The sequence below is a fragment of the Rhinolophus ferrumequinum genome, chromosome 13 (genome assembly GCF_004115265.2).
Source record: "Rhinolophus ferrumequinum isolate MPI-CBG mRhiFer1 chromosome 13, mRhiFer1_v1.p, whole genome shotgun sequence".
NCBI lineage: Eukaryota > Metazoa > Chordata > Mammalia > Chiroptera > Rhinolophidae > Rhinolophus > Rhinolophus ferrumequinum.
In genome coordinates this window covers 54,092,449-54,120,235 of record NC_046296.1, presented here as the reverse complement: position 1 = coordinate 54,120,235, position 27,787 = coordinate 54,092,449, and the positions used below count along the sequence as shown (strand labels likewise).

Here is a 27,787-nt window from a genome sequence, read left to right as displayed (position 1 = left end):
TAGAGACTCAGCTTTCTCTGGCACGCTCTGGCCCCTTCGCCTCATGTAGTTGGGATAATAGCCTCAGTCTAATAGTTGTCCAGAGCTCTGTATTTAGGCAAGGCTGAGTCAATTCATATCAGTTTTCTTATCAGTACACAGAATGGATTTAAAATACAGTACCTGTATAAAGGAAATATTTTTAGGTCCAAGGAGGTGGCTGTATGGTTTTCTTTAATTAGAACCAATTTCCTTCTTAAATTAAGAAGAGACTCACATTTCTAATGTCCTTCTCAAAAATGGGCACGTCACAGCGTATTTTGGAAGTAATTTAGAAGTCACCGTACTGCTCTGAGTCTAACCCACAATCGTCTTTTGCCTGGTGTACAGTCTCTTAACTGGTTTCTCCATTTGCACTTTTGCCCCCTTCCAGTGTGATACTTTAAAAATATAAAGCAGGACACACATTGTGTTTAGATCAAATTCAACTCACTGTGTCCTGCTGGGTGGTGTCTGCCCCCACCCCAGTCTCATTTCAAACCGCTCCTCCTTGCTCCCTACGCTGTGGCTACCTTGCCTTCCTCCAGTATTTCAAGGGTTTCTAGCTTTGTGGTCTTTGCACATTTTGTTCTCTCTGCTTGAAAGTTGATCTTGGGATTCACCCTCCTCCCAACACATGTACCACACACATGCACACACACACACACACACATGCACACATATGCACACATACATATTGCCACACATATATTCTTTATTTTCTTTTTCCTTTTCGGTATAAATTACATATAAGTGCACAGATCTTGAGTGTATAACTTAATGAATTTTTACATATGTATATACCATGTAACCACCACCCAGTTCAAGATAGAGAATTATTTCTGGCATTTCAGAAGACCCTCATTCAGTTACGACTTCTTTTGCCATAAATTAATTTTGTCTGTGTTTGAACTTCATATAAATGGAATGTGTAACAGCATGTTCTCTGTAGTGCCTTGCTTCTTTGACTCACTGTTATGGCTCATACATTCTTTACCTGACTGTCTTCTCCTCTGTTAGGACTCAGCTCTGGTCTCTGCTTCTTAGAGACTCGGCTTTCTCTGGCGCTCCCTGACCCCTTAGCCTCATGCACAGCGCCCTCTTTGTTTCCTTCACAGTTTTATCACAACTTTATTACTTGTTTTCTTGCTTATCATCTGTTTCACACTAGACTGTAGAGTTGGTGAACACAGGAAACATTTTGGTCTTGCTCACCATTTACTTTGCAGTGGCTTAGTGCAATGCCTGGCAAAATCGTAGGCATTCAATCTGAAATATTTATTGTCCTTCTGAATGAATGAATGAAGAATGAATTCTGCTTTATTTTTTTGTGCTATAGTAAAAAAAAAGTTTTGAAACTTTCTAATATTTGACAAAATGCTAAGGTAATTCTGATTTCAGTAAGAGTTTATGAATATCTTTTCTTGTGGCCAAGATAGAGTAATTGCTGTATGTGACAGTATAGCATTGTATACCCAAATAAAAATGATTAAATGTAGGAATAGCAATCTTGAGGGAAATGTTTAGAAGCTCTTCCTTGATCAGCATTTTTACAGAGACTTAAGTGAAGGCATTATTGATATGACAGATTTGCATGCTTCAAGTTTTGGGAGGCATAGCTATTACCTTGGATAACCAAGTCTGAACCTGAAGAGATCTGGAGGAGATAGAAAGATGAGTTGAGTCTATCAGGATGAAATGTGAAAACAGTAAATGTAGAGTCTTACACTTAGGTACCAATAGTGAACCTCTTATTACCATAGAGAAGGATGGTTTAGCAGTCGGTGTAAGAAAGGCCTGAGGGGTTCAGATGACTATGAAGTTGTATGTAAGTCGGCAGTATGATTTTGTTGCCACAGGAAGTTAATCTGTTGAGCAGCAGAGAAATAAGTTATTGGGGAAGTTTTGAGGGGTTTATAGTCACGTTCCGTTCTACTCAGCGCCCCACTTGAGATGCTCCTTTTGCCCTGGATCACACTTTTGAGTTGGTTTAACAAATTGGATCGTCTGGCGCACAAGTTGTCAAACTGTTTGTTACAGAGACCAGAGGGCCTGCAAAGCCTAAAATATTTACAGTCTGGCCCTTTACACAAAAAGCTTTCTAACGTCTGGTCTAGGGAACTAGATGTACTTGTAGATGATGAAGGAGATTGAAACCATGGCGAAAGAGGGGCAACAAAAGGAACGGGATGTTTAACCAGGTGAAGACAAGATTTAGGTGTGACAGGGAGAGTTATCTTCAGCCAATTGAAGGACTATGTTTTGGACGGAAAATTAGACCCGTGTCTGCTTAACTTTATAAAGGCCAAAGAAAACAGGATAGAAAAATAAAGAGCAAGCAGAGGATTTTGCTAGTGTATAGAAAAATTGCTTTACCTTGGATTGGGTTGCTTCTGGAAGTTGTGAGGTTTTTTGCAAGTAGAAGCATTTAAAAAGAGGCCAGGTGACTGTTTTACCTATTCTCATAGTTGAGGGGCAGGCACACAAGAATTAGATATCTGCTGAATGCTCTTGTGGTTCTGAGGTTTTGCTGTGGAAGGATTCTCCCAAACTCAGGCTGTGGTCCTCAAGCATTTCTCCAAAGCACTAGCTTAGTCTAGCCCAGGAGATGGGAGAGTCACGCAAGTCACAGCAGGCCTGCGCAGTGGATAATCCACCTGGTCAGGTAGTCTGCGGTATAGCAAAACATCATTGCAATGGAAAATAAAAGTATATTTAACAAGCATTAACATGTAACCTAAACCTAGTTTAACACCTTTAAAAGTTTATGTTTTACTTATTTTCTCACGTATGTGGAAAGTTTGAATCATTCTTTGTTCCTGTTGATTCACAAGACAGTTTCAAGTTCCTTTATACCAACTGATAAATGACCTTAAAAAATACTCAGGTGTAATGCTAAAGTTCAGAGTGTTCTTTAGGTGTGTTGTTTGCGATCTTTTGCAATCTCATATTGATCATTCTTGCTATACTTGAGCTCATCGGCTATTATTAAACATAAAAAACTATTTCGGCAAACTGACCTTCTTGTACTTAGTTCTACATTCTTTTCATACTTCTACTGGTCTCCTGAAATAGGGATTTAGAGTTAAAACTTCAGAATTTACCGTATTTTGCCATGTAGAATGCACTCCCATGTATAATGCACACCCATGTTTTTGGCCCAAACTTTCAGGGAAAAAAATCTCTTGTTTTAATTTTCCAATGATTTTTGTAAAAATATTAGCTAAGTTGCTAGCTCTCGCCTAAAGCATATGAAGAGTTATGTCACGCTGTTTACCCTGTGGTGTCTTATCAAGTCTGAGTCACTTACTCTGTGGACAATAATATGTTGCTCTTTGTTTCATTTCATTGAACTGTTGGCCGAAATTATTTTTGTTGCAAGTTCGTTGTAAATTCAACAAAACCGGTTATCGTATTCCAGGGTATTATTTTGGATACGGATATTGTTATTGATTTCTAGAGTTACCCTTTTAACCCATAAGCATAAAAAAAGAATTAAAAACATTTATATAGATGTGGAATTAGTCCTACCCATGTATAATGCGCATCCTTATTTTTTCCTCACAAATTTGTGTAAAAAAGTGCACATTATTCACGGCAAATATGGTAAAAAGTGGAGCTTTTCAAATCAAAATACCATCAATTTGAAGGACCTTCTTTCAGATCTTAAGTCAAATTATAGAAAGCTGTTGAATGAGACTCATTCAGCAAACATTTGAATTAAGAGCATTGTACTTTGTAATGTCATATTAGCTATTGGTGTGATGTCTTAAACTGTTTTCTTCTGATTTGGACGTCTTACAGCTTTCGTACTTTACAGTAGATGGTGAACTTGAAACGTGTGGCTTGCCCGTTTATCTGACCTGCTGACTTTATCTTTTGGGTCTGGGCGCAGGCTTTTGTGAAGTGGAGGAGGCCAGGGCCCTCCATCTTGTCATCGACAGCCTTTAGGGGGTCATATTGGTTCCAGTCCCCAGGTCTGAAGACTTAAATTCAGGCAGTCGTGTCAGTTGAGGACTCGTTAATTCTGCAGAAGTTCAGATGTAGTGGTATCTGTTATGTGGGAAAGCTTTGTAGACTGTAGAGAACTTGCAGGTAAAAGTTGGTTTTAGTAAGAATGATGTAATACTCATTTAATATAAGTAGGCTTCTGCTGAGAGTCTGGATTCAACTACACAGCTTCTAACTCTGGCCAGCAGAGGCGAAGCGCGTTCTCCGTCACCATTTGCTTCCCGCTGTCTATCTTACATCTTTTGTTCACATTATCCCATTTCATTCAGAATGGGTTGGAAATAAGGAGGCACTCAGAAATGGGGTCTGGTTAATGAACATTGGACTTACCAGTTAACTCTCTTTGCTTGCAGTATTTTAAATTATGTCTTTTTACTGTTTTATTCCATCATACTTGTAAGTTTTGAAACACTGATGAGAAAACATTTCCTACATATTCATAAAACATTCAGGAAGAAATTTTAATCTTTAATTATGATTTTTTTAAAAAATTAGATACTCAAATACTTACTACTTATTTTATATACATACCAAGCATAAAGGCAAAACACCATCGAAACTTTTTTCAAATGTTTAACTACTATGACACTGTTTAAATGTCAGCTGGATGAATTAGATAATATTCCCACTCCTTGAGGGTGGGAATTGCCCCTTGCCAATTTTGTATCCCTTCTTTTCTACCCCTAGTGGAGTGCTTCCAATATGCTAGGTACTCCAGTGTGTGTGTGTTTGATGAATAAGTCACCGACATCATTCTTAAAATTTTATATATTTAAATACTTGTTAAACTTTCCTTTGAATTTTTACTAAATAGCTCAAAAATTGGGGAGTAAACTTACAGAACCTTAACCTGTTGCCTTCCTTTGCTTATTTATGCAATCCATTTTCTGCTATAAAGGGATCAGTTATTCTTTTGGTGCTCAAAACACATTTAATAATAATATCTAATACTTATATAGTCCCCTGTTTCCCCACAAATAAGACCTAGCCAGACCATCAGCTCTAACGCGTCTTTTGGAACAAAAATTAATATATATTATATTATATAAGGCCTGGTCTTCTATTATAGTAAAATAAAACTGGGTCTTATATTAATTTTTGCTCCAAAAGACGCATTAGAGCTGATGGTCTGGCTAGCTCTTATTGTCGTGGAAACATGGTACTTACTGTAGGCCAGATACTGTTCTAAGCACTTAACATATATTATTAACTTGTCTAATACTTATGGTAATTCTTTGAGGTAAAGGTCATCATCCCCATCTTGCAGGTGAAGAAACTAAGGCAGAGACGTAAAGTGACTTGCCCAAGGTCACACAGCTAGTAAGAGCATTAGTAATGGTATCTAAAGGTAAAACAACTGGATTCCTGGAGTTTGAGAGAGATGAAGGAAGTTGAGAGGTATATGATCAATGTGCATATCACTAATCCTGTATGGTGAGAACTTGTAAGTAATATAGATTTTTCTACTGAAACATAATATTATAGAAGTTGATTAACAAAATATCTCGCTATGCTTTACAGTCTTTGCTCCATTTATATTGCTCCTCTAGTTTCATTGTTTCCTGTAAATTGACATATTTTCCAGGTTATTTTTGTATTATTTTCATTTAAGAAATGTTGTTCTGTTTGCTAGTGTGCAAGGATTAACACTGAATATTTTCTTTCATTTCTTAACAGTACAGTGCTGTGGATACCAGTCCACTCTCTCTCTATGTCATGCATCCATTTTGGAACACTATAGTAAAGGTAAGATGATTACTAGACATGCACTTATGTTTTCGTAAGTTTTAAATATTTTAAACTATTTTATGGAGTGTTATGGACGCAACTGTCAGCTTAATAAGGTATCTAAAGAAACTACCCTTTCCATCCTCCTTTCCCTTAGTTACATAACTTTCCATTTATCTTATTGTTGAAATCTAAGTTTATACTCTGGAAGTTACAATTTTGTAAAATGCCCTTTTAAATTTTCTAAAATAAGTATAATGTTATGACTATAAAAGTATTAATTATATAATTATTTAAAACACAGACTAGAAAGAAGTGCTTATTTGTATCAGCTAGAGATTGTGGTTTACATTTTAGTATAAGTAATTCCTGTATATGATCTTTTAAATGACAGCTTTTAGTATAACTTAAATTTGTATGTTGTGATGTGTAATGGACAGAGAGATTCCTCTACTTTAATTATTTTGTAATTATTTTGAAAAACAGGTATTTCCTACTTGGCTGGCTCCAAATCTGATAACCTTTTCTGGCTTTCTGCTGGTTGTATTCAATTTTCTACTTATGGCATACTTTGATCCTGATTTTTATGCTTCAGGTAAGGTTATTACTTTTAATTTAAAATGTTTAGAGAAAAATGAGATATGGTTATTTTCTGGTTCTATTAAGATGCTTGTATTTCTGAAAAGTTTTGGATATTGTAAGGGTATGTAAAATGTCAGAACTGGGTATACAAGCTGTGTTTTCACAGTCTGTTACATATGTTTCCATTAAGTTCTAGAAACCAACTTGGCTATTGAATTTAAATATGCTATCTAAAAAGCGTGAGGTTTTGGTAAAGAATAATTGGATTTGTAAGACGGAGAATTAGAACTGCAGAACTCCTGGAAGATGACTATAAGCAGAGCCCCACCTACCTTCCAGATTCAGAATTATCCTTCCCCTTTTTCTAGTTATGAAAGAAAAATTCCGTTTTCTAAAGAAAATACGTCTCATTCCCCCTGCTAAGCATCCTTTCTTGCTTATAACTCCTAGTTTCCTCTTAAAATGTTTCTTAGACCTTAAGTATTTAACAGAAGTCTGAATCCTTATGGGGGAAGAGAGGAACGAAGCACTTTTGGAGGCAGTTTTCAGCCTGTTCCTGCCTCGGTCTCCAATGTCTTCTTTTACACCTATTTTATCTTCACCTTCTTCCACTCCCAGCTTCTGCCCCAGGCAATCGGAGTGAATCTGGGGTGTATTTGGGATGGGGGTGGATGGTGGGAGACGGCTTATTTTTATCACTCATCCAGTTGATGGAGTTGAGCAGGATAGATGGAGTGTTTTTTTGTATTCTAAGTTAGAACATATTTTTCAGTAAGAATACTTACAAATGATGTATTCAGGAGTTTTAGTAGTATAGTTCATCTGTGTTCTTGGTTCAACAGACTTTTGTGGACTGACCTGGAGAAATAAACACTCACTGACAACATTGTTTTTGTAGGAAAATTCAGAGTTTTAAACACTTAGGCGTTTTGCTATTACAGAAATTCTGGATATTGAAACTATATACTTGTATATGCCTAACTTTTATCAACTGAAATTTTTAGCCATTGCTTCTGCACACGTAATAAAATAGTAATCGAAGACCATAAAGTACCACATGAATAAAAAGTAGGGTTAAATTTCATTAAGCATGGTTTTGATATTAACTATTTCTTTAAGTTTGTATTAATCCTCAGGATAACCTTTGTAGCTAGAAATATTATTTTCTCTGATTAAATAAGATTATATACTTATTTTTACTTCAGAGAACTAAAAATATGTAAATACTGTATATATTTTTCCAAATCATAGAACTTGAAGGACCAGATCAACCATTTAGTCCCAGTATATTTGGAAAATGGCAGACTTGAGAGGTTAAATGATATATTCAGATCACAGTGCTTATTGGTTACAGAGCCAGGACTAGAACCCAGGCTGCTGATTCTTAGTTGTTCTGTCTTAGGGGAAAAAGTGAGACCCAGACATTTCAGAATGATTCTGATGCCCAAATCATCCAGTTGAGGTAACTGATCTATACCCAGATCAAAAAGTCTTTTGTTTAGCTAATTAATAATTTAATATACTAACAAACAATACATGTTTGTGCTAGTATCATAAACAATCAGAATCGGATTAAACACAAGCATTTTTTAAATTCCAAAAACATTAGGCACACAAGTAATTTTCAAGTAAAGATAAACAATCTTAAATAATAATTAAAGCTCAAAATAAATGCCTATTGTTGACGAAAAGTTGGGCAGTTATGTCTTTTTTTTCCCCCCAGAGTTTACTGATACATTTTAATATTTACCTCCGTTTGCTCTCAAAATATATTGTAAAGTACTGTAATTTCTATTGAATAAATAGAAACTTCTTTCATTGGCAGTGTATGCTATGGTAAGAACGAGTGTACTTAGACTGCATTAAACTCTGAGTCGCTTTCCTTTGCAGCACCGGGTCACAAGCATGTACCTGACTGGGTTTGGATTGTAGTGGGCATCCTCAACTTCATAGCCTACACCCTCGGTAAGAAGTCGGCAGATCCGCTCCTTAGTCACTGGCGGTGAATCCGTGAGCAAGGATAGCCACCGCTAAATTAACGTTTTCTTCTATGCTTAATTCATTTTAACTAGGTTTTATTAATATCCTGTTCCATTTGATAAGTGTGTTTTTAAGTTTCTGAATGAAAAATATCGTCATTTATTGCTAGGGATTGAAAGGATAAGATAGGAGTGCAAACTACCCCTTGTGGGCTGAACCGGCCTGTGGCCTATGTTTGTAAGTAAATTTTTATTGTGACACAGCTGTGTTCATTTTTTTACATATTATCTGGGGCTGCTTTCCTGCAACAAAAACAGAGTGGAGTAGTTGCCAGCAGAGATCATATGACCCAAGAATGCCTAAACTAGTTATTATCTGGCCTTTTACAAAACATATTTGCCAACTCATGGAATAAGACATCATTTTTGTCTTAAGTTTGGGAAGCAATACTGACATACAGTTACTGCAGAATGCCGACAGAGATGCGATGATAGAGCACAAAGGGAGAACAAAGAAGGACGTGATCAGTTCTTATTTGGTGGAAGGGGTGGCCAGGGAAGCCTGCTGTGCGAGGCCAGACTGTCTGTTGCGCCAAGAATGCTTTTCATTGTCTACATGGCTTGTTCTGCATTCTCTTTGTGTCATTCCCTGCTTTGTTTTTCTCTGTAGCACTTAAAATCATATGACCTATTATCTGTTTGCCTGCCTACTTATTTGTGTCTGCCTGCTATACAATGTAAGTTTCTTGAGGGTGGGTACTTTGTTTTTTTTTTCACTGCTGTGTACCCAGTATTTAGAACATAGTAGGCACTCAGTATATTGTTTTTAAATGCCTGTGACCTAACTTCAAGTTGCTTCGATCTCTTCAGATACAAATGACTTGCACTCATAAAACCAGTATAATCTGGTACATGATTAAATGCTGACCCAATGGATGACCAGAACTGTAAGAGTTTAGGGAATGAAGAAAGTGAAGTCTAGAAGAATTAGGGAAAAGCTTAGTTATATAGTTAGGCAGAAGCTTTTGTGCATGTGTTATTAAAGATGAGAAGCTTTTAAAATTCTGTTATTTGGTTGCAAAGGACTGCAGGAGGAATGGGGAAAAGGTGCGGGTGGCCTCTGACTTTTAACAGAGTATCAACAGAGCTCGTTATATACTGTGTCATCTACCTATTTGAGGTCCACAATTCTGGCAAAAATCCTGACCTATTGCAAAACTTGCCTTGAACTCACTTGAGGCAATTTGCAGAAATATTAACATGTTTGATCATTGGGTTCTGCTCTGGGTCCTCCGGGGGTTTTTTCATACTCTGTGAACTACCTTTCTTAAGGATTCTGAAACATATCCAGACCCTGGACTTGTGGAGCTGTAATGAGTTCAGTGAGAAGATGCACAAAACACAATCAAAATGTCATTCATGAATTTAATGTTTGTGATAACTGCACAGCAGTTGCACTGTAAATAGGAAATTAAGCCAGGAAATAATGAGAAATGACTTAGGAAATGACATTTTAGCTACTTAAGAGCAGAAAAGTTCCCAACCTTACATAACAATCTGCAGTCTTTGGGCAGGAGTCTGGCGTTCATCCTTTCATATATCCCTTTAACAGTACTTTCCAAGGCCGTCTTTGCCACAAACTGAGCTGGGCACTGGGATAATACTGTGTGAGCAAGATAATACCAGGATGGGCAAGAAACAGAAGTTATAGGAGTTTTTAACTCCTTAAATCTGAATCTTTACAGTTAGTCTAATTCTATTCACTTAGTTAACAAAACTGTTTCTTTTGGTGAGAAATTTTTATAATTCAGACTTCCTTTTTAACTACGTTTTACCATTCCTTCCTTCCTTTTCTCCTTCCCTCTCTCCCTCCCTCCCTCCTTCCCTTTCTCCCACTCTCTCTCCTTCTCTCTTTCTCTCTTTCCTCCTCTCCCTCTCCCCTTCCCTCTTCCTCTCCCCAGGCTCCTGTTTCTGCCCCTAAATAAAGGTGTTCCACTGTGCTTTATTTATCCTTAGCTTTCTCTTTCTCTTTATTCCCTTGGTAATTCTGATTCTTAACACTTACGATGACTGCCGTGTTTATAGCTAGCCCTTATTTGTCCTCTGAGTTGCTGCTAATAAGGACCCTTGGGTTGAGTTGCTTGACATTACCACGTGGATATCCTGCTAACACTTCAGTTTCAGCCTCTGACATCATACTGAGCATGTTTTCTATCTGTCTTGCTCCTGCTGACTTCCTTATCTCTGTTAACAGTACCACTCTCTTAGTTACCCAGATGGGAAACTGGAGATGGTCTTCTTGTCCTGTGGACTCACCTCTCATCTTTTTGCTCCCGTGTCATTTTTGCTTACTTACTATCTCACCTGTCTCCAGCTTTTCATTCATATTGCATTCCATCTCAGTTTTGGCTGACTAATTAGTGTCCCTTTTCCAGCCTGTCATTCACACGGATGTCAGGTGAATATTTCCGAAGCACTTCATGGATGTGTCATTCTTGTCACTCCCCCACTCAGATACTTTTAGTAGCTTCTCATACTCCCTAAAACTTTTAAATTGGCTCACACCTCCCTTCTAGCCTCTTTATACTGCCCTCTTCACATACTGTTTCTAGTCAAACTAAACTACTTGGCTTTCTCTGCACATGGCATGTGCTTTTCCATCTCGGTGTTTGTGCTGAGAGCACGCCCTCCTCTTGAAATGGCATACTCTTTTATCTCTTATCTTCTGAAATCCATCTCATTCTTTATGTCCCCACTCAGATGTCCTCTTGTCTGGAAAGCCATTTTAGATTATCTGAAGAGAACCTGTCCCTTTTCTGTACCTTTCCCTTCTATGGTTTGTGATACATTGTATCTTTAATTATCATGTGTTTTCTCTTTTCGCAATTGTATATACCCGAGGGCACAAACTTAGTTTATTCTAAGATTCTTGTAATCTTCACAACATCAAGAATAGTGAAATGACACACTTTCAATAAATTTAATTCTTCCATTTACCGACACTATGTGCAAACCTTTTCTGAAAGCACTTAAAATGGTGGAGGCAGTGTATCTATAAAGAGGTGACTGTAATATCAAACAAGATGAAATAGGTCTTATGACTGAAGTACATACAGAGTGTTTCTGGATCCAAGAGCAAGGAGTGGTTAGATAAAATGTAATGAATAACTATTGAATATTCCCTGGAGGCTTAAGAATTTGTGACTAGTGGAACAACTCAGTTGTTAGGCAGATTTAGAGAAATTCAGAGTCCAACTAGAATGCTTCTTCGTCAGATCTAAAATTGACACCATTTAATGTAATATAACATTTTGATTTTTTGATTAAACTTTGAGAAATTCCAGATTTTATTTCTGAATTCTTTGAGTTGTAGGCATTAAAGGTTAGATTTTTATAGTATTGGCTGGTACCTATCGTTCGTTAACAATTCCTGTGATATGCTGATTTGTTTTGTTCTCCAGTTTATTAAAGAAGCCTTTCTCCTTGCTGGTGCAGATATTGACCTTTTCCTGTGATATGTTTTTGTTGCAGATGGTGTAGATGGAAAGCAAGCCCGCAGAACCAATTCCAGCACCCCCTTAGGGGAGCTTTTTGACCATGGCCTTGATAGTTGGTCGTGTGTTTACTTTGTTGTAACTGTGTATTCCATCTTTGGACGAGGATCGTCTGGTGTCAGTGTTTTTGTTCTTTATATCCTACTGTGGGTTGTTTTGTTTTCTTTCATCCTGTCCCACTGGGAAAAGTATAACACAGGGATTCTTTTCCTGCCATGGGGATATGACATTAGCCAGGTGGTAAGTACATGTTTTACTTTAAATTTTCAGTGTTGCATGAACTTGGGGGGAAGTTTTTATCATTCTTTATTGCCCTTAAGCTTTTTGGATTTGAACTGATGTGAGTTTTTTTAAAAAATTCTTTTTATTTTGTATTATTTTTACTTATTGATGGAAAATTTCAAACATATACAAAAGTAGAAAGAATGGTGTAGTGAACCCTTATGTACCTGTTTGTTACTTAGCTTCAGCAGTTATCCACACATGGCCAGTCTAGTTTCATGTATACCTTTTTTCACCCCCTCCCAATTATTTTAAAGGAAATTCCTGACTTTATGTGATAAATAGTTTACTGTATATCTAAATGGTAAGAGCTCCCCCGCTTCTTTCGTCTCCTCCTGCCCACTACAATTCAAGCTGTTGTTTCTTGGTCTAGTTGTGTAGGACACAGCTCCCTGGCCCATGCTGGTGTTATGAGCCTTGTGCTCCCCCCGGCTGAGGCAATCGGTCACCAGTCGTCAGCCCCTCACAGCAGCTTACGGCAGCTCTCGCCAGCTGCTGGCCGCTCACACTGGCTACTGGACACTCATGGCAGCACACGGCAGCACTCAGCAGCCCATGGCAACTCACGCCAACCTCTGGCTACTCATGGCTCCAGCTCCAGGGACAGCTGTTGTTCACAATCTTAATTGTAGAGGGCACAGCTCACTGGCCCATGTGGGAATGGAACTGGTGACCTCGGCGTTAGGAGCATGACATTCCAACCACCTGAGCCACCAGGCTGGCTCAAGAGCTCTTTTTAAAAAACATAAGCTCAATGCCATTATCACACGAAAAAACGGACAGGTTCTTAATGTTAATAAATATTCTTTTATTTGAACTGTTGATTTTATAAAGAAAGATATACATATATAATAGTTGGCTTTTTGTCTTAGTCGCCACCTTTTCAGTGAATACCAAGATGTGTTTCGTCTTAATAGGCTTGCTGTTAACTCTGCCTGCCTTTGAATCCCAGCTGTTTTTGTTGCCATTTTGCCCATTTGCACCTAAGGCTCCAGTAAAGAAGCAGAACTTGGAGTATTCTTGATTAAGAAAGTGATTGGGTGGATGAATTGGATCATCTTACAGCTTAGCCAATTTATGAGGTGCCTTAAAGTGTTCCAAATGACGGCCGGTTGCTTGCATTGTCTAGAATTTAGTTATTTTATAGCATTGTTGGCTGAAAAAAATATTTTTAAAGTCAAGAGACTTGTCACAATATCAAACTTAAACACACCTCTTGCTTTTACTAAAACTGTTTGATTAGACTTATGCTACATAAAGCGTTATTGACTCCCTGTTTTTTCCAGCTGTTAATGCCTCTGTATGCTTTTGTCTGCATTTTCCTTCCAGACTATTTCTTTTGTCTACATAGTGACTGCGATTGTGGGAGTTGAGGCCTGGTATGAACCTTTCCTGTTTAATTTCTTATATAGAGACCTATTCACTGCAATGATTATTGGTAAGAAGCTCCATGTTGAAGCCTGTTTTAACATCACTTTGTTATAAAAGCCAGTGTTTGATTATAACAAGCAGCAACACCCTTCCCCCGCCCCCTCCCTGCAGCAAGCAGAACAACCCAACACCCCTGTCAGATTTGAACCTAATCATTAAGGAAAAATAAGGTTTTTTTCTCTTGTGGTTTTTTTGTTGGTGTTGTTCGGCATCAGGTATTTCTAATCAGAAGAAAGTACCAAAATAGATAACACAAACCTTGTAAACTAATTATTCAAATTAATCTAGACTGTATCGGAGGATCCATGTGTAGGTGACATTTGGTATAGGTTTTCTGTTTATCTCAAAGTTGAAAAGTATTAGTTTGTACAAAATAGAATAGATGAGACATAAAGATTACTTTATAATACATCCATTCCAAAAATGGAGCCTCTCTTCAGCTCAGGTATCCTTCTTATGCCGCTGAATGCTGGGTCACGCTTTTTGATAATGGTAATGTTTCCCTTTTGATTTTAGCTATGGGGGGTATCTACAGGATGATTGATTGAGTGGGGAGAGTGTTTTCTGTGGAGAGAGGCAAGAAAGAAGAGGAATCTGGATTATTTTGGGGCATCAGGTGTGGCACTAAGGACCTTTGTCGAAGTAAAAAAGCATACTTGTTGGCTATTGCTCTGTTCCCTTACCTAAAAAATAACTCTTTCTGTTGGTGAACGTTGGTAATGAAATGGGAATTAGGTAAGGTTTAGAAACAGCTGAGAAGATGGTGCATTAGGCATTGACTTTTAGAAAAGGAGTGGTTTGGGCCTTTTTCTGTGGCTCTGGACCACATATATTTTAGGAACCCTGCTGTAATCCACCCGATGTTCACTTTTTGGTATCTGTAGTAAACCGTTATTTCTTCACCTTGAAAAGGCTAGCTGGTTTTCATCTCCTACCATATAGTGAATCTTTTGATTTAAGCAACTTGTCCTATGTATGGCAGGTTAGCTGCATTCTTCTACATTTAAAGGTTAAATTTAAAGATAAGGTGGGATCCTTCTAAGTGAGATATTTTTTAATGTTAAGTGGGTACTTTAATAGGCACCTACTTTTCTTTGTAATTCATAAGTTTACCTGAATTCTTCCCTCTGAAATAAAACAAAAGTGCACACGTTTCTTTGCAAATACATAAAGTAGCTTTTCTTGTAGTAGATGTGAGTAGACACAGAGATAGAAGGGCTGTTGGGCCTTAGCTGCTAAGTTTCTGCCGATGTTCGGTAGTGCTAGTGTTGGGGTGCATTAGAGCCTCCAGTGAGGCAAGGAATGAGAAAAGGGGAGTAGGAGGTAGAGTGGTTTCGGTTTGCCATTAGGGAAGGTTACATTCTTTGGGTAGAACTGACAGGCCACCAAGATAGAAAGCGGGATTCCCCCTCGCATTTTTCCCATCCTTTTATTATGAAAAAATTTTAAACATCTATAGTCTTTCCATTCTTTATACTTTTATGTAATAAATCCCTATGTGCCATCACCCACCTTCCACAGTTTTCAATACTAGTGCCAATCTTGGTTCAAATGCACCACTGTCTTATAACCCTTGGTTTATTTTATGACATACAGTCTTTTATACTTGCTCACATATTTACCATTTCTGCTGCACTTCATTCCTTTCTGTACATCTGACTTAAAACACGGTGTTCTTTCTCAGAAGTCTGAAGGCCTTCCTTTAGCATTTCTTAAAAGTGCAGGTCTGGTAGCAGTGTATCCTCTCAGTTTTTGTTTATGTGAAAATATCTTGATTTTGCCTTTACTCTTTTTTTTTTTTACCACTTTGAATACATCATTCTAACGTCCCGGGGCATCCATTGTTTTTGATGGCTATCTTAAGGCTATCTTGTGAATGTTTCATTGAACCTATCATTTAAGTTGTACTTTTCAGCTCTAAAATTTCCATTTGGTTCTTCCCATTTCTCTGTTGAGATTCCCTATCTGTTGTTCATTATCATCATATTTTCCTGTAGTTGTTTGAACATACTTAAAATAGCTACTTTAAAGTCTGTTTGCCAAATGCAACATCTGTTTCTATTGATTACCTTTTTTAAAACAAATTTCTTTGTATTATGCATTTTGCTAATTATATTTTCATTGTGTCATTCAACATGTTCCTTTGTCTTTTCTCTGTAAACTAATAGTTAGATCTATAGACTTGGTTAGATACAAATTTTTTTTTTTTTTGGCAACAATACTTACTAGGTAATGGTATTTCTAATTCATCACATTAGGAGAAACACAATATCAGGTTGTGTCTGTATTGTTTTGATGTGAATGGTGATCAGAGGATTGAAATATTGTATGTCTGTTCCCATCTATTACAAAATTTTGCATTAGCTCTTCACCTAATAGTATTAACAGACATTGATGATCGTTACTTAGAAATTCATTCATTCAGTGGATAACTAGTGGATAGATAATTCATTCAGTGGGAATAAAGTTTGTTTTTAATAAAATATCTCATAAATTCATACTGATAAGTTTAAATCAGTTTCGAAGATACAGATTTTTTACTTAACCCATTGATCTTACATTTGTATACTTTAAACTGTGACAAGTCTTTGTTTTCAATGATAGAAAATAATTAATTTACTTTATTCTACAAAATACTCACAGCAGTTTCAGAATACAGTTCCAAAGGCAGCCAACAACATGATTACTGAAAATTGTTTAAGACTGTGGTTCTCTGAGGTTCCATTTGTCCTTATGGTTTATCCTACTAGAAATGCCCAGGCAGCTTACTATATTTTAAGGTTACCACTCTGTGGCTATGCCATCAACTGTGGATATGTACATTTAAGTTTGTTTCATTTTACTTTTGATTTTTAGAGATTACTTTTTCTTTTAAAATTGATTTTTCGTTTATAATGATGTAAAATATTCACATGATTACAAAGTCAAATCGATGTAAAAACAAGGTATTATCAAAGGAATCTAGCTTCTATCACTACCCGTGATCCTCTCTTCCTTCATAGTTAACCATTCTTAGATTTGAATTATTGGTTTATTTTTTCATTGTTTCTTAATATGAGTGTGTGTGGGGGGGGTGGGGATTATCACCCCTTTTTGTAGATAAATGGTAGCGTGCTGTGCAATTTCACTGTACTTGCCCCCCACCCCCTTGATAGTATATCCTAGAGATCACTGCATAGTGATACATGAGGCTCTTCTCCTTCCTTCTCACAGCTGCCTGCTGCTTCATTTGTGGATGTACCACACTTTATTCCATCAGCTTCCTACTGGTGGATGTTTGGGTTATTTCCAGTCTTTTTGCTGTTACACAAATTGCTGCAATGAAGTCTTATACGTATATATGTCGTTTCATATTTTTGCCAGCGTAATTTGAAAGAAATCCCTAGAAGTAGAATTGTTAGTAAAGGATACATGTATGTAATTTCACGAAATATTCCCATATTCCCTTCCATATGGGTTTATTTCAAACCCTGTGTATGAAAGTGTTTGTTTATTTACAATTTCACCATCATAATATATTGTCAAACTTTTGGATTTTTGCCAATCAGATAGGTAAGAAATGATGTATTGGTATAGTTTTAATTTGCATTTCTCTTATGATGAAAGGACTTTTCTGGTGTTTAAGAACCATTTGTGTTTCTTTTTTCTATATTCTTTTTATATATCTAGCCAATTTTTGCTGTAGGATTGTTATCTATTTTCTTTATTTTTAGAAACTTCATGTATTAGGTACATTGATCTTTTGATATAAATTATAATTTCCCCCTTGTTTGTCTTTTTCACTTTCCTTAAGATATGTTTTTCTTGGTGGTTCTATTTAATAATAAGCCTAGAAATGTGAGGAATCAAAATATTTTGTGTGACCATGTTATCCTTGGAATGTATCTCATTCTATTTAGTTCTTTTTTAAATGAATTCTACTCTAATTTTTCTGTAGCTATTAAGTTTCTTATATCATGAAGTCTGGGTCTTCCCATGGCAGTACGAAAGCAGGCCTGCATATGTGGGTTCACAGTAATATCACTATTATTATATAGAGTTTAATAGATAAGTATTTAAATTAACAAGTACTCTTTACAGAATGTGCCGTAAGTGGTAGTTAGAGAAGAAATAATAGATTCATTCATTTTCTTTGGCAGTCTGTGTAGAGCCCAGGGTTTTCTGTATGCTTACTGTACTTAACTATTTCAAGATGTTTTAAACTACAAAATACTCTTGGTAGCAAATCTTTTGCAAGTTTCTCTCAGCCTGTTTCCAATACCTCAGAGATACAGGTAATTCTGTGTTAATTCATTTAGCTCTGGCTCCCTTTCAGCACTTCCCAGCTTGACATGGAGTCAGCTGCTAAAATTTTATGAGGACATGGAGGACACAGTTGATCTTCTCCTTCCATTCCAAGATCTCACTTGGGGAACTGTGTTAAAATTGGACTTGGAAATAGCAGAGATAGTTATCTTTTGAGATGAGATTTCTGTTTGGTAGATTATAATCTTTTCATCTATTTTAGGAAAATGTCTTAATAATTGTTCTGAAGGGATGTTTTTCAACCTTTGAGCCTTACAACCATAGCTGCATTGACCTTCCCACACCCAGCCAAGTACAGTCATCAGGAGTCCAGAGTGCACAAAGGAGGACTAATATATTGTGTGATTAACTAGGGCTAATATATTGTGTGACAAACTAGGGCTAATATATTGTGGACAAATGACGTGTCCAGAAAGTATCACATATATTGATTTAGAGTTTGAAAGAGAGAAAGATCAGGAATTTACATCTTTATAGATTATAGAATCAGAATTTTAAAGATGCAAGGGACACTAGAAAATCACTTAACTCGTTCACATTGTATAACTGTGGAGTCTGCACGTCAGAGAGATTGTCTGATTTGCCCAAGAGTATGCACTGGAATTTGGAGTCATCTTCAGGAAGCTTGTAATTAAAGCTTAACAGACACTTTCCTGGGAGAGAGTAGAAGCACAGTAGAATGTCAGTTAGGAATATGCAGGGAGTAGATTTGCCAACAAAGGACATCAAAGGAATGGTTGTGTGTCTAGCAGGAACATTGGGAGAAGGAAATCACATGGCAAGGGGAGGAAAGCATTGCAATTAGTGGATAGTCAACAGAGGCATCTTACTTAGAAGACAAGAATGAAGAAAGGACATTGAATTTGCTCATCAGGACAGCTTGGTAAATTTCAAGGGTACAACTTCTGCCGAATGGGAGGCAGAATGAATTAAAGAGTACTGAGGAATTAAGACAACAGAAAATTTTGGCATGATTGGAAATAGTCAATAGTGAGGGCAAAAGCATTGGTAGGGCTTCTTGGGAAGGCCATCCTTGTTTTTAGGATTGAGGGGAAAGAGTCAGTGTATGGGGCAGGGGAAGAACTTGAGAATGCTAGGGAGGTAAAAGTAAGTATAAATGGGAGACAGCAGAATCCATTAGTCATCCATTCTTCCAGTAGCTCACCCTTATTGGTATGTTATATACCAAGTACTGTTTCAGGTGTCTTTACATGTAATAATTCATTTAATTCTCAAAACTCTGGGGTTGATACTACTATTGTCTCTATTTTATAAAGGAGGAAATTTGGGCACTGAAAGGTTATAACTTAACTGAAGTCACTTAACCAGTTGCTGGTACAACCGAGATTCACGTTCAGTCTGGCTCCTTGATGTCTGTGCTCTGAACCACCCTTCCAGTTGTAAATATTGTTCAGAAAAGTATTTAGTATTTAGTTTTATTACAAAAGTAAACTGGAACTGAAAATTGTTGGGTCTAAACATATTACATATTTTATATGTAAAAGTCACTCATGAATAATAATCATAATTTAAATTTTCTTCCTTTTAGGTTGTGCATTATGTGTGACTCTTCCAATGAGTTTATTAAACTTCTACAGGTAAGTACTTTATTTTTTTATTGGGCAAGAAATAAAACCTTTAGAAATTATTATTTAGATGAGTTTTAGGATCTCTTTTCCTTTTGGAATCTGAACGTTTTGAAAAGGTCCTGAAACCTGTATTTGGAATCTAGTGAGGTTAGGATAATGTAGGGTATCGGTGGTGGCTTGTGTAGTCACTTTAACCATAGCACAGAACTACTCGTTCTTTTGTTACAGTTTTATTACTGTTTGGGGCTCACCACTTTTCTAATTTGTCATTTTTTGTGAGTGAAATTATCTACCAGGAAGGAGTATGTTCCTGTTGAATATTGATTATCTCTAAGTTTACTTACCATGATCATAAAATACAAAAAAACAAAACAAAAAAACTTCTAAGCTTGTACAGTTTAGGACCAAACCCCTAGACCTATGCTAACTCTTCTCAAACAGTACTGTATAGAAACTCCTATCTGGGCTTAGGGTGGGGTGTAGGGAGGTGAGTTGCTCAGGTGGGGAGTTTCATTTCTCTGATCTATGCACTTCCCCACCTTTGTGCAACCATACTGAATTTCTTTTTGTGATCTAAATATATTCTGCTGTTTCCCTCCTTAGTATTTTTGCTCCTACTGTTTCCTCTACTTTTGTACTTCCCACTTCATCCTTCAGCTCTCAAATCTGTTTTGCAGAATCCTCTCCGTGTCAAGCCAAGCTCTATGAATCTTCTGTTTATTGCAGCTGGCAGCCTTTCATAGAAGCCATAAAATTCAGAGCTCTGAAGGCCTTAGAGATTGAGTCAATTCCTCCTCCTTTTCTAAAGATGAGGCAACATCTTGGCCAAGAGCCTAAAGTCAGTGGCAGAACCAGGACTAGAATTTGCGGCTCTGATCGGATGAGCCAACAAATACATGTCAGAATGCCCACTGTGCGCCTGGTCACCAATGGACTGTCGGCAGTCTCGATGAGAGTTGTCCATGTGGGTTATTCTCGCACTCTAAGTTCTGTATCACTTTGTATCATAGTAGCACTGGGTGGCCCTCTTCTAGTATCGCTTTGTGTTCATTGTATTTTCCCTATTAGAATATAATCTCATAGAACAAAAACCAAAGTTTATTCACCTTTACATTCCAGAGATAAAAATGGGACTGGGTCAGAGGACTTCAGTTCTAGTCCTGGCCCTGCCACTTGGTAGCAAGTTGTATAATTTAAAATCTCACATCCTCACTTAACCTGTCTGTTAAAATGGGGTTAGTAATTAATGTTGGTGCTACCAATGCGGTAGGATTGTGGTGAGTATAAAAAGAGAATAAATATGAAAATACTTTGAAAACGATAAAATACAAGTACAGTATGTTTTATATGTAATGACCTTCTTTGTATTACTTGATTTTTTTTTCCAGAAGTTATAAAAATAACACCTTGAAACACTATTCAGTCTATGAAGCGATGGTTCCCTTCTTTTCTCCATGTTTGCTGTTCATTTTGTGTACGGCGTGGATCCTCCAGTCACCTTCAGATATTTTAGAGATGCATCCTAGGATTTTCTACTTTATGGTTGGAACAGGCTTTGCCAATATCACAGTAAGAGTTCTTTCTTTGACAAGTCATTATATATGGAATACATGAGAGAATTGGATAATTTGAGAAACCATATACAGTATTAGAATAAACAGATTTTAATTTAGAGATATTGTAATCCACGATTTGAAACAATGATAACCTCCAAGACAGAACATGCTGAAAATTATTTTATTTTTTCCTTTAAAAACAATAGGATTTAGAGACTTCAGTAGTATTTTGGAACCATGGCATGTTTAAATTTTTTGTTTTGGTTGCCTGCTGAAGAATTCATGGAATAATTTATATATTCCCTTCAACTGTAAATATTATTAACAGTGTAGTTTAAATGGCTTCAGATCTTATGATTAATTTAGGGAGCCTGAGAGGGTTTTTGAGAGAGAGAAAACACATGGCACACACACATACCTCCCACTCCCTTTTTAAATCAACAACGTGGAATTTAAAAACTATGTAATAAATACAACATATTTTTAAAAATCCCTTTCTCTGCTATGGTGTAACAAGACAGCAGACAGGAAGGAGAGATCAGTACCATATTTCCCTGAAAATAAGGCCAGGTCTTATATTAATTTTTGCTCCATTAGGGCTTATTTTCAGGGGATGTCTTATTTTTTCCCATGTACAATAATATACATTTATTCAAATACAGTTATGTCATCTTCTTCTGGAACATCATCATAACACTAAATGCGTCCATCTGGCTGAGATCTTAACTGGGGCTTATTTTCGGGGTAGGTCTTATTTTTGGGGAAACACAGTAGGAGTTGAGAAAAGAGCCTGATAGTCTTCATAGCCAGGAAGCCTATGCTCTAAGAGCTCAGGTCCTTAATAAGTTTATATTTTATTACTTAGCCACCGAGCTTATGCTTCTATGTATGTAAAAAGTATCTATGAAAGAATAAAACTGTATTTGAGTAAGGTAAGAGGAGCCAAAGAAGTTTTGAGGTGTTAATATGGTAATATGACTGAATTGGAGGTAGCATCTCATCTCCATGAAGAAATTTAGTGTGCAGGTATATGGCAGGCTGTTTTGAAATTTTTCAGGTAACATAAGATTCTTAAAATTGAGAGAAATTTCTCTTACCCAAACTGTTACCCAGTGGCCTTCTGCGGCATCCTTACTAAATTATTTTCCAGACTCAGACTCACACACGGTCTGAGGGTCCATAGGTTTGGAAGTGGGGCAGAGGTCCAGTTGGCCCCTGAGCAGTTGAGACTACAGAACTTAATAATGTAATGTAAATGTGTTGGCTCCTGTACTTGAACATTTTTTAAATGTTGGAGTGACAGTTTTGGAAGTGGTTTGCTAATTAAATTTTTATCCTGTTTTTTTTCTTTAAACTACAAGTGTCAGCTGATTGTTTGTCAAATGAGCAATACCAGATGTCCAACTTTGAATTGGTTGCTGGTTCCTCTCTTCTTGGTTGTCCTGGTGGTAAACTTTGGAGTTGCCTCTTACGTTGAGAGCTTTCTTCTGTATATGTTAACAACTACCTTCACTCTGGCCCACATCCATTATGGAGTACAAGTGGTGAGTAATCTAGAGCAAAACTACTTCCATTTGATTCTTCTAAATAGTGGAAAGAAGGTTAAGGGAAAATTTCAGAAGAAAGTTTGTTTATTATAGTAGCCGGAGAAGAATTTTGGTACATTCTCTAAATTTTGGATAACATCCAGGTGTGTAATTTTATATATTATCTCTCTAGTAAATACATTATAATAACTATAACTAATTTAAAAACTGGAAAATTATTATAAGGAATTCTTGTATTTCAGTGGGTAGAAATATAAACCATTTTCTTGGTGAATAGAATTGTAAACTCTTTTGTGCTTTTAATTATATAGGACCAGATAATCCCATTTGTTGATTATTTATTTCTATATATGCTTCTATATAGCTTTAGGATCCTTTTTGTTGCTTGTTAACATAATTTGTAAGGAAACTGAAATTGGTTTTGTAGCATTGCCTCCCTTCCTTCCCCTCCCTAATTCTATAAGCAATGTGGTAAGGGAGGTTAGAATTCAGACTAAAGGAAGGCTTTTGCATTATTTAAGGTTTTACTTCATCTGTGCTATTCCTGAGCTCTCATCAAGAGAAATAATAAATAAGGGGAAATATAGAAAAGATTTAAGAAGTAAACTAAGACAGGTATAATAAAATGAAAATCAGAACCATGCAGTTTGTTTTCATTTTCATCACACATTAACATTCTTTTGTAATTATTTTACATATTTTAGCACGGTTTCATAATTATGATTTTTAAATGCTATAGTATATTCCATCAAGGAGATAGCTTAATAATTACCCAATTTACTTAATCATGACCCAGTTATTTTAATCATTTAGGTTATTTCCAAATTTTCACTATTAGAATGTTGGAATGAACAGTCTGGAATAATATTTTTTTCTTTCTTTTGCTTTATTTTCTGAGGATAATTTCATAGCAATGGGGTTATGTAGAAGGGTATTCACATTTTTATGTCTCTTAAAATACTGGCATTTGGTACACTTGTTTTAAAAGGAACCCTGCCTGCTGTGAATCAGTTTGAAAAACAAAATATCTTTACTTATATACTGTCGGACATGTTTTTAAAATGGGGCCACCTGTCATGCTTGATAACAACTTTATATTTTGCATGTGTTGCTAAACATAGGCTTTCTTCCCTTAGTGTTTCTCCCCAAAGTAGCCCACATTTGTTAGAACAAAATAGATGAAATTATTATGTAAAAAAATGATGTCTATGAATTATGATATGAAGACGTAATGGTTTGTTTTTGTATGTGCAAATTTGACATTGTATACTTTATATCAATACTTGTAGGCCTTTATCTTGTATTTCATCAGCCATGTGCATGAAGTAGAACACAATTGCCATGTCTTTCATCATTGTTTTAACTTATTATAACCCTTCAGAAGCATATTTTCAGAAAATCATACATTAAACCAAACCAAACCAAAACATAATTTCTTTAAATTACAAAAGCACTACGTTTTTATTGTTAAAAATCTAGAAAATAAATACAAGCTAACTGAAAGAAATTCCAGGGGTATCTTGTCTGTCTTTGTACCACTTCCCCAGCTTCTGGCCAGAAGGCAAAACTTGCTAAGGCCCACAAAACATCCCCTTGAACTATTGAAATATAAATAATACAAATAAGAATAGAAATAAGAAATATCAAACAAGTGATATTTACTAAATGGCACATAACCACGCCCTTGCTTATCCCCTAGGGATACCCTAAGTAATATGGCCTAAACCACCCAAAACTGACAGATCTCGCTTTATACTGTTTTATCAGGATTAGGAATGATTACCTAGAAATGTTACAAAAAGCTGAATATATGTAAATATTTGATCTACTAGATAGTCCAAGTCAACTAACCCTATAATTCTTCAGTAGATTTGGATGTGACTTTGTATGGTCTGGAGGGCTCTGGAAAGACTAGAACAACAGAATTAGGCAGACCCAGGTTTAAGTCCTACTTGTCCCAGGCTGGTTCTAGGACTCTCATTTAGCCATCTAGCTCTATAGCTCTCCTAACTCAGAAAAACCTTTTCATTATTTCTGGTGATTTTCGCTGTGTCAGTAAATTGTTGTCTCCAGAGGATGAATTCTGTTTGCTTTAAAAAATGATTAGGTACGTATTTGTCACTGCCTCATGTTCTGGTTTTCTATAGGTAAAGCAACTGAGCAACCATTTTCAGATTTACCCCTTCTCATTGAAGAAACCAAACTCGGATTGACTAGGAATGGAAGAAAAGAATATTGGTCTGTAATCTACAGAAAGAAGTACTGTAAATAAGATGCTTGTAAATATTTCATCCATCACCATTGAACTAAACTGATCTGCTTAACAGACATGGGAACTCTGTGTGTGTGGTACTTGTACAGCAGGAACGATACATATAATCTGAACTTGTGGAATTTGGAACCTACTAACTCCCAGCTTATTTTATTTTTTATAAAACCATGTGACGTTTTGGTTAAGCATCATGTATATTAGACCAGCAAAATGTTCCTAGTAATTTTAGGTTCATGATTCCATGATGTTTTGGTTCATACATTCAGAAAACCACAATATGTTTTCATATTTGGTACTTAGTAGTAAGTCTTTAGCGGTGGAAGCTATCAGTAGTCCATGTCTAATATAGGGAAAAGGTAAGAGCAAGTCACCTTCAGCAAGAGATGCCAAATGATTACAGAACACTATACAGGTTTGCCAAATACTGCTTTCTCTTTCCCATGGAAATGCCCTTGTCCTAATGTACTAAGAGAGCTAAGCATATATATATGTGTATTTATACATACATATATGTATATATATCCATATATATATATTCTCTGGTATTCGGGCTCTCTTTGTTATGGAATAGATCTTGGTAAGGTAAATGGTTTAATTTTTAAAGAAAAATATTCTGTTGAGACTTAGTAGAGAATGGATTGTAATTGTAGCTCACCCATTGGCATGGTTTATTGTTTAAATGTGGCATTTCCCCCCCTCAGCTGCAAGTTGATGAGATTTGGTGCCTGTGAACTATGATAAAATGAATGCACATGACAGTGTCAGTCTTATGATAATTACTTGTGAGGAACATAGATAAACTTCCTTATAAGAGAAATTTACTTCGGGATTAGGAATCTCTTGAGCCTCTCACTATGAAATTCCTACTGTGAACCTCACTAGAAAATTAGTTTTCTGATTCAATTTGTCCTTTTTTCCTTCTTCTCTTTCCCTCCGCCTCTTTGTGTGGAGGGGAGAGTGCTGTGTTTTTTATTTTATTCAGGACAAAGATGTAGAGAACTTATCTCTTCCCCAACTTGCTCACCTCCCCTCTTGAAGAAAATTTTTGATATATATGTCTTACTGAGAACATACTCCCTTAATATGACTTAGAGTAATTTTTGAGGTTTGCTGACAAACATAAAAATCTCTGACTTTAGTATGATTTTATAGATCACACCTTTTCATGAATGTGGATATTTTCCTTTATTTCTTTTTGACTTTTTCTCCATTTATTTTGGTGGTGGTGAAATTTACTTCCTACTTTTCTTTATTTTCCCCTGAATGAAGTTTGTGCTTGAATGAAGAGTGTATCTTAAACCCTTTTTTTGGATGGATTGCACTTGGATAAAATAGGCACCACTATGTTGATATGTAATTACCTTCATAACCATTACTTATCTATGAATGTGGCCATCTTTAAATTTAATTATAATGTATTCCTTTGTTAAATTTCTGTCTGCTGTTTTGTAAAAATAACTATGTAATTGATATTTCAATTTTTAAATTTGTAAATTCTAATCATTGTCATCTAGGTTATTAGAAATGAAGAGTCAAGGAGCTAACTCATGATTCTGTACTCAATTTTAAAAAGGTAAAGATTGAGGTATTTTTGATGACCTTCTCTGAGACAAAAATGAACACTGAAAATAGGTGACAAATTGATTCAGGAAAATGTGCGTAGTGATTCCATGTTTGTTAATAAGTTGTCATGATGGAGGTCAGAGAACGAACCAATTAAGTGAAGGTAACACAATTTTTTGTATACTTTGTGTCATCTTAGAATTGAACTGGATAAAGTGTTAATTTGGACTGGGAACAAAGCTTTGTTTTAAGATTTCTAGGCTAATCATTTTACTATTTTTTTGACTTTGTACATGAGAATGAGATTAATCTGTATTATATAAAAAAGGAACTGATAAATATTTTAAAAAATGACACATTTGGACCACAGGCTTTCTTCACCTTGTACAGTATAGTAAAAAAAAAATACCCGGCACTTCTGGCATAGGGTCATGTCCTATAATTTTGGGGCTATTTTGCTTCAAAGTGTGTTTCTGCTCTCTTTCTGTTGCATTAGGTTTATTTGGAAATTCTTTTGTGCCTATACTTTATGACTTAATTTCCCTATGGTGGTAAAGAATTATGCCTACTTAGTTTTATTGACATAGATGATGAAAGAAAGGTGGCTGTCAATAAGGTGGTAGGTAAAAGGGAAACGGTAATTAACTGTTTCAGAATACTGTGAGCTTGTGCTTCTTTAGTGTACTGCTGACTCTTGGTTTAGTCTGCCATCTTGAAGTGCATCTTGAAAGCTCCCATTTGTTATGTAGTGATAGGAAGCCTGAAGCAAGATTTAATTACAATAGCTCTGTGCATTTATGTCATACCAATTATTGTAACATTTCCAAAGTGTAAAAGATATTTCAGGTTTATGCATGATATTTTGGGGTGAGTTCACACCCTAGCCTTTTCTCCCAGCGTACACTGAGCTGCCTTTTGGGGAGCAGTGGCATGGTTGGTCATCCATGCATGTTTTCTGTACATTTCAGAGTAGAGTGCCTTAGCCGGGCCAGAGGTTTGCTTTGTGTTTCTGCTGACCAAAGTTACCTAGACCTGTAAGAAGTTTCTTTTCAGGTTATGGTATGAAAAAATGTCCTTCTTATCAAAAAATAATTCCCCTGTATTTGAGCGGGACATGGGATAGAAAAATTTAAAAATATCTGGACAGAATATGTTAATGCCACCTTTTGTGGTCCTTTAATAACATTTATGATCTTAGTGCAACGCAGTTTAAAGTTGTCACAATTTAAATCTCATTCTTCCACTGATTATAATATAGTTTATGGACTTTAGTCTTAGGATAATAGCGTGAGTAACTTCCAAATCAAAAACTAAATAGTCTTCCTTGGCATTTTGATAATATCATGTTTAAAATACTTTTAATTCTAATT

General features: G+C 36.2%; 1 protein-coding gene across 1 annotated transcript in view; it reads left to right on the top strand.

Moving 5' to 3' along the window:
- SELENOI (selenoprotein I) overlaps positions 1-26,871 on the top strand; it is a 35,633-nt gene extending 8,762 nt beyond the window's left edge. The window contains exons 2-10 of the mRNA XM_033124483.1: positions 5,707-5,775; positions 6,244-6,352; positions 8,230-8,304; positions 11,850-12,112; positions 13,484-13,592; positions 19,440-19,488; positions 20,868-21,048; positions 22,397-22,579; positions 24,730-26,871. Coding sequence (XP_032980374.1) covers positions 5,707-5,775; positions 6,244-6,352; positions 8,230-8,304; positions 11,850-12,112; positions 13,484-13,592; positions 19,440-19,488; positions 20,868-21,048; positions 22,397-22,579; positions 24,730-24,828 — 1,137 coding nt within the window. The 3' untranslated portion in view covers positions 24,829-26,871. The remainder of the gene's footprint in view (positions 1-5,706; positions 5,776-6,243; positions 6,353-8,229; positions 8,305-11,849; positions 12,113-13,483; positions 13,593-19,439; positions 19,489-20,867; positions 21,049-22,396; positions 22,580-24,729) is intronic.
- The last annotated feature ends 916 nt before the right edge of the window (positions 26,872-27,787 follow it).